Genomic DNA, 12,269 nt, shown 5'->3' with positions numbered 1-12,269 from the left:
CAGGCTGTGGACTGATGGGCCCAGGGATGAGATGTCCTCATTCCCCTTAATACCAACAGCTCCTCTTCCAAGGTGATCTGGGGCCAAGTGCAGGGGTCTGGTGCAAATCACTTTGGAAAGCAGAAATGATCATCCCTGTAAAAGCCGGGAAAACCGACTCCAGAAGACCACCTTGAGAACCCCACATCCCACAAATGGCTCAGCCAGATTTGGACTCTTGTCTTAAATACCTTCTCGAGAAGGTCAACACAGGAAACACAGGCTGGGAGGTATAGGAGGTCACAAGTCACGGCACTGGCTTAGAGGATGGGAACCATGGCAGGTCCCTGCCTTTTGCTCCACAGAGGTCTCAAACTGGTAGCCCACAGACGGGTTCCATTTCACGTGTCATTTTTAAAAACTGGTTTAATTCATTGCAAACATTTAAAAAAACTGCCACACCCATCCCCTTCGCTGAAGCACTCTGGGGCCTTGGCCTGGCCTTTCTGTGTCCACAGCTGGCTGCAACAGTCCCTCTACCTGGGGCCTGTGCTCTTCCCCAGGCCACACTGCCACTGGGCATCTCTGAGATCTTAAGCAATGGCCTCTGGACAGAGGCTGACCCAGGGTTATCTCGGACTTCCTAGGGCCCCCAAACTTTCAAATTCTTCAGAGATAAGAACCTATGTCCCCACCATTCCACTCGGGGAGACAAGGGCCTAAGAGAGAAAATGTCAATCCACCTTTATTGGAGGAAACCCTGCCCTGCAACTGCTTTAAATAACGCGAGCCCTGCCCCACCCCGGTGCCTGGCGGGCTCAGACAATCATCTCCAGCTGCCGGGCGTACTCGATGACCTGTTTGGCCAGCTCCGTAGAGGGGATGGTGGTATCTTCTGGCTTCTGCTGCTGGCTGGCAAAGCTGTAGTAGTTGTTGAGGCCTAGGACCCACCCTCGCTGCAGGAAGAGAGAGATGAGAGATGGGTGGGGCCATCACACAGGCTCCCTCCCCCCCAGCCCCCAACAGAGCCAGGTGGGCCCCGGCTTGCTTTCCTCACCAGCCCTAGCCTCACCTGCACAACCAAGTGGCAAGTAACTTCACCTCCCTGTGCCTCCTTTTCTCCACCTTTGAGATGGGGACCCTCACCACACACCTCTCTGGGTCTGCTGTGAGGATTCAGTGAATCAAAAGTGCCAAGGATAGGGTCTGGCCCAGAGTAAATGACCCCTAAATATGAGCCGTCACCATTGGTCAGACTCCACTTCACCTTTTCCAGCCTGACCTTGACCCTCCTCAATCAGCAGCACCTACTGCACCCCGTGTACCAGCATCTCTGGGGGCACTGCTCCTGCACAAGCACCCCAGACCAAATGAAACCAAGTCTTGTGAGCAAAAGCTGCGACCTCCACAGAATTCTGATAAGCCTCTACCTCGACCTGGCACCAGGGGCTGTGCTAAAGCTCGTCCCATGTACCCCTTTCTGTAGACAGGGGAGCTGAAGCTCACAGAAGTTGGACAACTTGCCTGAGGTCACACAACTGAATTCAAACCCTGGCAGTCTTGCTCCAGTGTCCCTCCAGACAACCCGCCCGGCTGGCTTGTTTGTTTTGTCTTTTTAGGGCCACACCCTCAAATACGGAAATTCTCAGGCTAGGGGTTGAATCAGAGCTACAGCTGCCAGTCTACGCCACAGCCATAGTCAAGCCACATCTGCAACCTACACCGCAGCTCATGGCAACACTGGATCCTCAACCCACTGAGCGAGACCAGGGATCAAACCCGCGTCCTCATGGATATGAGTCGGGTTCATTACCACTGAGCCACAATGGGGACTCCCCACCCTGCTGTTAATGAATCCAAACCTTGGCCCTCTCGTCCCATGGTCCCTTGCCCTCCACCCCAGCCACCTTCTTGGCGTAGTCCGTCATCTTTTTGGGTGTGTTGAAGAAGAGGATCCGAGTGGCCTCAGTGAAGAGGATTTTTTCATAGGCCTTCTCGATGCAGCCAGCAATCTCATCCCTGGGGAAGAGGAGGTTCTCATTACTGAGCAAGGCAACCCTGCAGGCCTCACCCTCTAGCACTGATGGCTGGAATGTGTCACCTGCCCTGTTACCTGCTCAAGGCTCAGGGGAGTAGTAGCCTGACTGGAGCTGCAAAGGTAGGCCAACAGCAGGCTCCACACTCAGCTTTCTGGGGCTCCTGGGCCCACACTCTCAACCCCATGCCCAGCCGTGAGGGTTTCAGGCTGTCTGAAGCCTGGCCTGGGATTCACCTGAGGGGCTCTCCTCACACAACATCCTCCCCACATGAGCCGATCCCGAGGGATTCCTTGCACCCCTGTTAAGAGGTCAATACCGAAGCAGAAAAACAGCAAGACCTCAGTCACTGAAAGGGGAGAAGGGGTTAGTTCTGGGGAAGAACTAGTGACAGGGAAGAGTGTGTCTGTTTCTGAAGTATTTTCTCTCTTAGGCCAAGGGGCAGGTATGTGGGCACTCGATATGCTACCCCCTGTTCATTTTGGAGTGAAACATTTCATAAGCTGCCCCTACTTCTTTGGGCCTGGCTTTGCCATTTGAGGAATGGAAATCCACCTCCATCGGGCACTGGGCCTGAGTGAACGAACTCTAGCACCACCTGGACACCCTTTTGCTCCACCAGGGACGTGTAAACGTTATGCCCATCTGCCCATGTGCTGTCACTTGTGGACAGAGCGACCCTTGAGGGGCTAGTGGTTCATGGTGCTCCACTCTAAAGCCGGGGAAACTGAGGTTCCAGCTTAGGAGACCTGAGTGAAGCTCCATGTGCCGTGGAGCACTTTATTTTTCTCTTTGGCTGAGCCGGAGGCATGCGGAAATTCCCAGGCCAGGTTAAACCCACACCACAGCAGTACCCAGAGCCACAGCAGTGACAACACTGGATCCTTAATCTGCTGAGCCACCAGGGAACTCGTAGAGCACTACTTTGAGAGGCAGCAGGGTCTCAGTCGCTGAGCGTTGTCTGGATGCCAGACCCATGCTCAGGGTCTGATGTACACAGGTACACACATACACAGCCCAGAGTGAGGTGAGGGCTGTTCATCTCATGACCAGTTCCAGTGCAGAGAGAAGGAGCACGGATGTGGCCAGCCTCCCAGATCACCACTGGCCAGAATGGATGCAAACTCAGAGCTATGTGACTCGAGTCCAAGCTCTTTCTAAACTCCATAGGGACCTGGCCCTCCACTCACCTGATAGTGTCAAGCAGGATGTCAATGAAGAAGGTATAGCTCTCGGCAGGGATGTTGCCTTTGGCCAGGAACACCTTGTTGTAGCTGCCCTCCATCAGGTACTGTAGAGGACAGGGGTGTGGAAAAAGGGAGGGTAAGGCAGAGGCGGCACAGGGCCCACCCGCTGAGGCCTCACCATACTCTCAGGGCCTCCCTAACCTACACTCGGCTAGAACACTCTCGGCCATACAGTCACCCATTCCCCAGGTAGACTTGGTCCTCCTCTTCCAGGAAGCCTTCCCTGGTTTACATACACACTCCCTCTCCCGCTCTCTCTCTCCATGCCTGCCCGGGGCTAGTATCTAATTATCTCGTCTATTTCCTGATCACAGAGGAAGGCAGAGCTGCGGCCACCCCAAGCTCATTCCCGCACCTTTGCTCAAGCTGTGCTGCCCCTGCCCTCCCTCCCATCCTCTCCCTGCAGCAAAATCCTCCCACAAGACCTCAGCTCTGAGAGCTACTTCTTAACCTCAGGTACCAAAGTTCTTCCTTGACCTGCTCACCTTGTTCCAGAACTGTCCTCTTTGTTACCCTCAAACACACGAGGCATGTTTCTGCCTCGGGACCCTTGGACAGTCTGCTCTCTACCTGGATCATTCTTCACCCAGGTGACCACGTGGTCGGCTTCTTCATCCCTTTCAAGTCTTTCTCAAATTTCACTTTTTCACTTCCCTGACCACCCTTATAAAAAATTCACTCCCGCCTCCGACTCTCCACCCTCCTTCCTGCTTTATTTTTCTCTACAGCATTTTGGCATCTAAGAGACCACACAGGGTATTTTTGTTGTTTATTATCTGCTTTCTTATCTGAATGTCACTCTCACAAGATGAGAGGTTTTACCTGTTTTGTTCACTGTACAGTCTGAAAACCAACCACAGTGCCTGGTACACGACTGGGACTCCATATGTGTTGGACAAATGAGCAAATGAGTCCACAGGTTGAAAGATGGGTGAACCCTGCCTACTCCTCCAGAAAGCACTCCCAAATGCCTGTCCCTGTCCCACTCCCTTTAGCCAGGCCCTCCCCTTCCCCTCCTCAGCCTCACTTGCTCCAGAGACACCGGATGCTTGATGTACACATTGGTCTGGATGTCCTTGGCAGGCAGCCGCTCCAGCTCTGTGTGGAACTCAGCCACCCGGTTCTGGGACAGCAGGAAGAGGAGGTTGAGCCCCAAGAGCTGGTGCATATAGGCTGACTCCGGGAGCTGCTCCCTGTGGACCAGAGTGGGGAACTAAGGTAAGCAGGACTTAGGTACTGACCAAGCCTCCTGCTCCAGGGGGCCTGACAACTGCCCCATGCTCTCTCTTTGTTTTTTTTTTTTTTTTTTTGTCTTTTTAGAGCCGCACCTACAGCATATGGAAGTTCCCAGGCTAGGGGTTGAATCAGGGCTGCAGCTGCTGGCCTACACCACAGCCACAGCAATGCCAGATTCCAGCCGCATCTGTGACCTATGCCGCAGCTTGCAGCACTACTAGATCCTTAACCCACTGAGCAAGGCCAGGGATCGAACCCACATCCTCATGGATACTAGTTGGGTTCTTAATTCCCCATGTTCTGTTAGGCCCTGGGTTTTCAGATGAACCATGAAGAAGTCACAGTCATATGAGGCCCATAAGTGACCTCACTCCAGTAAAGTGACTCAGCCTCAGTTTCTTCAACTATAAAAAATGGTTATTACAACAACAACAACAAAAAAGACAAAAGACAAAAAAAAAAAAAAAAGGAGTTCCCGTCGTGGCGCAGTGGTTAACAAATCCGACTAGGAACCATGAGGTTGCGGGTTCGGTCCCTGCCCTTGCTCAGTGGGTTAATGATCCGGCGTTGCCATGAGCTGTGGTGTAGGTTGCAGACGCGGCTCGGATCCCGAGTTGCTGTGGCTCTGGCGTAGGCCGGTGGCTACAGCTCCGATTCAACCCCTAGCCTGGGAACCTCCATATGCCGAGGGAGCGGCCCAAGAAATAGCAACAACAACAACAACAACAAAAAAGACAAAAGACAAAAAAAAATGGTTATCACCATAGCACCCATCTCCTTGAAGTAGGATAAATGAATGAGAATTAAGTGAATTAAGTGACTTAACTTAGGTAAAGTGATTAGAACAGTATCTGGCCCAAATAAATACAAGACCATGTAATCAGAAAGTAGCAAAATTAGTTCAAACTCAGGTTTGTCTAACTTCTGATATCAAACTCTTAATCTTAGCCCACACAGGCACCATTCAGTTAAGAAGCCATTCCGTTTCATCTTCAACACACAGCCAGTGAGTCCCTGCTTTGAGCCCGGCTCCACGTTAGGCAGTGCTGGGACACAGCCGTGACTGAGACCTGCTGCCTCTAGAAGGTTCACAGTCCAGTGAGCAACAGGGCCAGGATGGGGGAAGCGCAGACAGAGGGATCAAGGCTGATAAAGCATTGGAAGCCAAAGCAAAGACCTTGCTCTGAAGCCGGAGGGCTACGGAGCGCCATGACACGTTCTAAGCAGGTGATCAACGTGGTCAAATTTTAGTGTCATGAAGATCCTAGGGCCATCATGGAGGGACTAATCTGAGGAGCAAGGCTGGGGTCAAGGCAGATAAAAGGTGGTAGGAGGCACAGCGGCGAGTGGAAATCAAGAGAGGAATGTGAAGGGGAGACAGACTGGCGGTCAACAGAGACGGGATGCTACAACACCAGACTCAGGCCCTCCAGGCCAACCCCTGTCCCTGAGGCTTCTGGGGACAGAGCTGGGCAAAGAGGGGATTCCCAGGTGAAGGAAGATGTCCCAAGTGGCCAGAGCAGCAGGAGTAAAAAGCTTCCATGTAAGCCCCACCCCCCAACACACAAACCAAATTAGGGACACGGTCCATTCTCACTTGTAATCGAAGTAGTAACATTTGAGCTGGGCCATGTACCGCTCGAAGGAGGGGATGTCCTTGCGTAAGATACTCCACTGGGCCCCAATCTCCAGTATGTCACCTGCAGGCGACAGAGAAAGCTCTCAGGAGATGACTGTGGCCCTGCCCCTGACCACCACTGCTGCCATTCCTGCCACAACCCCAGCCCATAACCCCCCACCAACCCCAGTGACACTCACGGGCCAGAATGAGCTGCTGTTTGGTCAGTTTGGTCCCTGTGGTTGGCAGGAAGTTGAGCTCCAACAGAACCAGCTGATGGGGAGGGCAGTGGAAGGAAGGAAAAAAGACGGGCCTTCAAGTACAGGTTATTTACCTTTCTCTAAGCCTTGGTTTCCCACCTAGAAAATGGAGCTAATCATCATCCCTGACTCATGAGGCTGTTACGCATATTAAAGGAGTCAGTCCCCGTAAAGCACTCAGATCAGGGCCTGGACACATGATGAGCATTCATTTAGAATGACCTCATATTACAAGTATTAACAGGCCCACTGGGAAAAGAGGAGACCCACTCCATGCCTGACCCAGTGCAATCAAGGGGGTGGGGGTGAGGGGCACTAGCACCTTCAGTTCTTTGGCAATCCTTTTCCACACTTTGTTGGGATGGGCCCAGCTACTCCCCTCCAACTACACCAAGAAGGTGGGGGGGGGGGGGCTAACCTCTCCCCATTGTCCAGCCCACACATCATCCCTTATCAAAGACACCCCCTCAGCAACTTGGTCCAGGCCACTGTATTTGTCCTCGCTCCCACACTTGGCCTGAAGCACCTCCAGCACCATTCTAGTCCTTTACGAAAAGAATATTTTTCCTAGGTTCAATCCTGCCCTCTCAACTTGGCTGGGCCCCTCCCCCTAGATGCATGCCTAAGCCTCGGATCTGAGACCCTCAGGTGGCCTGGTTTTAACCACGCACCCCATCATCTCAGCTTTCTTCTTCCATCACCGCGTCCAGTGTTCATTCCCCACTTGGCGTCGTCCAGAACCCTCCCTCAGAAAAAAACTCCGACACCCCCATCCTGCCACTCCAGCCAGCTAGGCCTCTAAGCACCAAAATTTGAACCTCTCACTCGTCTATGCTCGAACCACTCTTTCCGTCACCGCCGCCCCCTGCCCCCCACCGTGGGGCCGCATATGGTCCATTCCAGGTCCCTCTCACTTCTTCATCCCTCCAAGCCCGAACTTTCGCTGTTCCGAATTCTTCACCCCATTGGATCGCCCAGCCCGCCTTGGTGCCGCCAGCACTGTGGCCCACTCCTGAGCCCAGAATTAGGTTCGGTCTGGGCCCCCCGAAGCGCCCCCGGTAACCCCTACCTTGAGACGGCCCAGTTCTTCACCGCATTTGCTAAGATTGGGGCTTTTACGGTTCCACTCGCCCTTGAGTTGTTCGTACATACCGGCTGCGGCCTGCAGGACTGCGCCCGAGGCAGCTGCAGGCCCCGAGCTCGAGCCGCCAGCCACCCCGTTCACCGTCGCGGCCGCCATCTTCCGTGATGCGGCAAACCGCCGAGCCGATTTACGGCAGCGACGCCTACAGCCGCTCGCCCGGCGGAAGTGGGCTCGAGAGGTGGAGCCCAAAGCCGGGGGTGGGGCTGCGACAGTGGGCCTCCGCACTCCGCGCTTGGTGCTCAGTCGCTTTCGGGGAGGTGCCCTCGAAGGCCAGCCTTTCACGAACATGTCGGTCGGGGCTCCGCCTCTGCTGTCACTCAAGATGGTGACCGGAAGTCGCCTCCGGCGCAAACTGTACAGGGCAGCGCTTATAACGCCTCCCCTCCTCCCGGAGCCAATATGGCCGCCCTGGCTTCAGCTTGGGCTTTCCGAACGCTGCGTTCTTGTATAGGTGATGGAGCTGTTTGGAGAGCGATGTTATTCTTCCTGTATTATAGACCGGGTTTGAGAGGCTTCATAAACTTCCAAGAGACTAACAGCTGAGATTTGACTCTGGGTCTTTTTCTCTAATCTCTCAGTGCGCCTTCCCATATTTCCTCCAAACTCGAAGAAATGCGGGGAAGCTTTATAAAAATCATCCAGGCTTACTGCTGTATAGCGCAGGGAACTATATCTAATCGCTTGTAATAGAACATGATAGAAGATAATATGAGAAAAGAATAAAAAATCAAAAAAAGAAATAAAAGAGGAAAAGATAGTATGAGAAAAAGAATGTATATATAATTGGGTCACTTTTCTGTACAGCAGAAATGGACAGAACATTGTAAGTGAACTATAATAAATTTTTAAAAATCATCCAATATTAACGGCTTTATACGCCACATTCTGGGGAGGATTCCCATTTTTTTTTTATCCCTACCTGTTATTCCTCCATATATACCACACCTGCTTACTTAACGTCTCTCCTTTTTCTCAGTTCTCTTGTCTCTGTCATTTAGAAAGTCAGCTCCGTGAGAGCAGGGATGTTTATTGGGGTTTTTTTTTTTTTACTGTTGTATTCCTGGCTTGTGGTAGACAGTCAATGAATATTTGTTGAATGAGTGGATGAATGGATATGTAAATAAGTTGTCTTTAACAGTTTTTAAAGAAAAACTGCATCATACTATACATACCTTCCAAAATGCAACATGCCTTTTTTTTTTTTTTTTAAGGAATACACTAAGGAGATCTCTGGAGATCAATGGACATATTTTTGACACTTTATAAAAAAACAGCTTCAGAATTCCCTGACGGCTCAGCAGGTTAAGGATTCCTTGTTGTCACTGCTATGGCTTGGGTTGCTGCTATGGCATGGGTTCAATCCCTGGCCCTGGAACTTCCACCACGTCCTGGTGGCTGAAACAAACAAAAATAACCCAAACATCAATATGGGAACCATTAAATCAATTGCATATTCACACTGTGGAATATCGTGCAGATGTTTTGTTTTGTTTGCTTTGTTTTGGACCTGGCCACTACAGTGACAGGACCTGATCCTTAACCTGCTGACTTGACCACAGAACTCCTTCAAGTCTTTGCCTTTTTTTTTTCTTTTTCATTTTTTTCCTTTGCCGTTTTTTTTTAAATTTATTTTTAATTTTTTTTATTTTTTTAATTTTTTGTCTTTTTGCTATTTCTTTGGGCCACTCCCGTGGCATATGGAGGTTCCCAGGCTAGGGGTCTAATCGGAGCTGTAGCCGCTGGCCTATGCCAGAGCCACAGCAACACAGGATCCGAGCTGCGTCTGCAACCTACACCACAGCTCACGGCAACGCCGGATCGTTAACCCACTGAGCAAGGGCAGGGACCGAACCCGCAACCTCATGGTTCCTAGTTGGATTTGTTAACCACTGCGCCACGATGGGAACTCCCCTTTGCCGTTTTTAATTGAGTTGTTTGTGGTTTTTTTGTTGTTGCTGAGTCAGAGGAGTTCTTTATTTTCATTTTCGTTTGTTTTTGGGTGCACCCAAAGCATGTGAAATTTCCCAGGCCAAGGATGGAACCTGCGCCACAGCAGAGACAATGGGGATCCTTAATCCCTGAGGCACCAGGGAAAGGAGTTCTTTATTTTCTACATATTAGTCTTTATCAGATACATAATTTACAAATACTTTCTCTCATTCTATCAGTTGGCTTTTCACTCTGTTAATGGTATCCTTTGATTCACAAAAGGGTTTAATTTTGATGAGACCTAATTTATCTGTTTTCTCTTTTGTCACCTATACTTTTGCTATCATACTTAAGAAATCATTGACAGGAAATTTCCCGTGTAGCAGCGGGTTAAGGATCCAGTGTTGTGCAGTTAGGGTATAGGTCGCAACTCTGGCTGGGATTTGATCCCTGGCCTGGAAATTCCACATGCAGCAGGGCAGCCAAAAAAGAAAAAAAAAAAAACAAACTTGGAGTTACCGTCATGGCACAGTAGAAACAAATCCAACTAGGAACCATGAGGTTGCGGGTTTGATCCCTGGCCTTGATCAACAGGTTAAGGATCTGGCATTGCTGCGAGCTGTGGTGTAGGTCACAGACTCAGCTCGGATCTGGTGTTGCTGTGGCCGTGGTGTAGGCCGGCAGCTATAGCTCCGATTAGACCCCTAGCCTGGGAACCTCCATATGCCATGGGTGTGGCCCTAAAAGGATAAAATGACAAAAAAAAAAAGAAAGAAAGAAAGAAAGAAAAAAATTTGACAAATCAAAAGTTTTATAATCCTAACTGTTAAATTTAAGAATCTGACCTGGTTTTGGTTAATTTTCGAACATGGTATAAGGTAAGGTTCCAACTTTTTCTTTTGGATGTGGATATCCAGTTTTCCCAGTACCATTTGTTGTTAAGAGTGTCCTTTCTGTTGCATGCTCTTGGAACCTGGTCAAAAATCAATTGACTGATATGTGAGGGTTTATTGCTAGGCTCTCTATTCTATTGCATTGGTCTGAATGTCTGTCTTTATGCCAGTAAGACACTGTTTTAATTACTGTAGTTTTGCAGTTTTGAAATTAGGAAGAATGAGTTTTGCAGTTTTGAAATTAGTAAAAATGAGAACAACAACAAAAACAAGTTTTATTCTTTTGTTTCAGGATAGCGTGGCTATTTAGAGTCCTGTGCAATTCCATGTGAGTTTCAGGAATCAAATGCAAAATTGCCATGGGATTTTGATGGGACTTTGATTGGATTTTGATAGAGATTGCATTGACTTTGTCACTTTGAGTCATGTTAAGGGGCTAAATGGTGTTCCCCCAAAGTGTACATGTTGAAGCCCTAACCCCCAATACCTAAGAACATGACTGTATTTGGAGATAGGGCCTTTTTTTTTTTTTTTTTGCATTTTATAGCTGCACCCACAGCATATGAAGGTTCCCAGGCTAGGGACCAAATTGGAGCTACCGCTGCTGGCCTACACCACAGCTCACAGCAATGCCAGATCCCTAACCCACTGAGCAAAGCCAGGGATCAAACCCACAACCTCATGGTTCCTAGTCGGCTTCGTTTCCACCCCACCACAACGGGAACTCCAAGATAGGGCCTTTTAAAAGGTGATGACATTAAAATGAGGCCCAGGAGTTCCCGCTGTGGCTCAGCTGAAATGAACTCGACTAGTATCCATGAGGATGCAGTTTCGATCCCAGCCTTGCTTAGTGGGTTTAGGATCTGGCATTGCCACGAGCTGTGGTGTGGGTTGCAGATATAGCTCGGATCCTGTGTTGCTGTGGCTGTGGCGTAGGCCAGCAGCTGCAGCTCAAATTCAACCCCTAGCCTGGGAACTACCATATGCCACACTTTTGGCCCTAAAAAGCAAAAAAAGAAAGAAAGGAAGGAAGGAAGGGAGAGAGAAAGAGAAAAGAGAGAAAGAGAGAAAGAAAGAAAAAAGAGGTGCAGATGTGCCCTGATCCAACCTGAAAGGAGTTGGATAGAGGGGCACATTTGGTCACATCAAGAGACACCAATTGGTGGAGTTCCCTTTGTGGCTCAGCGGTTAACGAACCCAACTGGCATCCATGAGGATGCAGATTTGATCTCTGGCCTCGCTCAGTGGGTTAAGGACCCAGCATTTCCTTGAGCTGTGGTGTAGGTCACACTCGTGGCTCGGATCCCATGTTGCTATGGCTGTGGCATAAGCCAGTGGCTACAGGTCCAGTTGGACCCCTAGCCTGCGAACCTCCATATGCCATGGGTGCAGCCCTAAAAAGAAAAAAAAAAAGAAAGAAAGCGAGAGAGAGAGACACCAGTCGGAGTTCCCACTGTGGCTAAGCTGGTTAAGAACCCGACTAGTATGCATGAGGATGCTTGTTCAGTCCCTGTGCTCAGTAGTTTAAGGATCTGTCTTTGCTGCAAGCTGCAGTATAGGTTGCAGATGTGGGTCAGATCCCACATTGCTGTGGCTGTGGTGTAGGCTAGCAGCTGCAGCTCTGATTTGACTCCTAGCCCGGGAACTTCCATATGCTGCAGGTGCAGTCCGAAAAAGAAAAAAAAAAAAAAAGAGAGAAAGATACCAGTGATGTGACCCAAAGAGAAAAAAGACCAGGAGGCCACAGCAAGAGGACGACCATCAACAGGCCAAGGAGGGAGGCCTCAGAAGCTAAACCTGCTAACAGTTTGATCTCGAATTTCTGGCCAGAATTGTGAGAAAATAGATTGCTGTTGTTTAAGCTACCTGATCTGTGATATTTTGTTAGGTAGCCCTAGCAAACTAAGACAGACAGTATTTGTCATCC

General features: G+C 49.9%; 1 protein-coding gene across 1 annotated transcript; it reads right to left on the bottom strand.

Moving 5' to 3' along the window:
* Positions 1–387: 387 nt before the first annotated feature.
* PSMD8 (proteasome 26S subunit, non-ATPase 8) lies at positions 388–7,862 on the bottom strand. The gene is made up of 7 exons (XM_047790007.1): positions 7,446–7,862; positions 6,317–6,389; positions 6,096–6,198; positions 4,290–4,455; positions 3,206–3,306; positions 1,887–1,998; positions 388–935 (listed from the first exon to the last, which is right to left on the bottom strand). The coding sequence occupies exons 1-7, from the start codon at positions 7,806–7,808 to the stop codon at positions 798–800; spliced, it is 1,056 nt and encodes a 351-aa protein (XP_047645963.1). The 5' UTR covers positions 7,809–7,862; the 3' UTR covers positions 388–797.
* Between the last annotated feature and the right edge of the window lie 4,407 nt (positions 7,863–12,269).

The sequence above is a fragment of the Phacochoerus africanus genome, chromosome 8 (assembly GCF_016906955.1).
Source record: "Phacochoerus africanus isolate WHEZ1 chromosome 8, ROS_Pafr_v1, whole genome shotgun sequence".
Taxonomy (NCBI): Eukaryota; Metazoa; Chordata; class Mammalia; order Artiodactyla; family Suidae; genus Phacochoerus; species Phacochoerus africanus.
Note: the sequence above shows the minus strand (reverse complement) of the source record. Positions and strands in the feature narration are given on the sequence as shown.

Bases quoted from the DNA above. Each gene is read 5' to 3' on its own strand.
- PSMD8 (XM_047790007.1), bottom strand. From the start codon at position 7,808: ATGTTCGTGAAAGGCTGGCCTTCGAGGGCACCTCCCCGAAAGCGACTG. The intron at 4,456-6,095 runs GTGAGAATGGAC...TCTGGTCCACAG, and splicing joins TGTTACTACTTCGATTACAA to GGAGCAGCTCCCGGAGTCAG. The intron at 1,999-3,205 runs GTGAGTGGAGGG...CCTCTTCCCCAG, and splicing joins ATCCTGCTTGACACTATCAG to GGATGAGATTGCTGGCTGCA.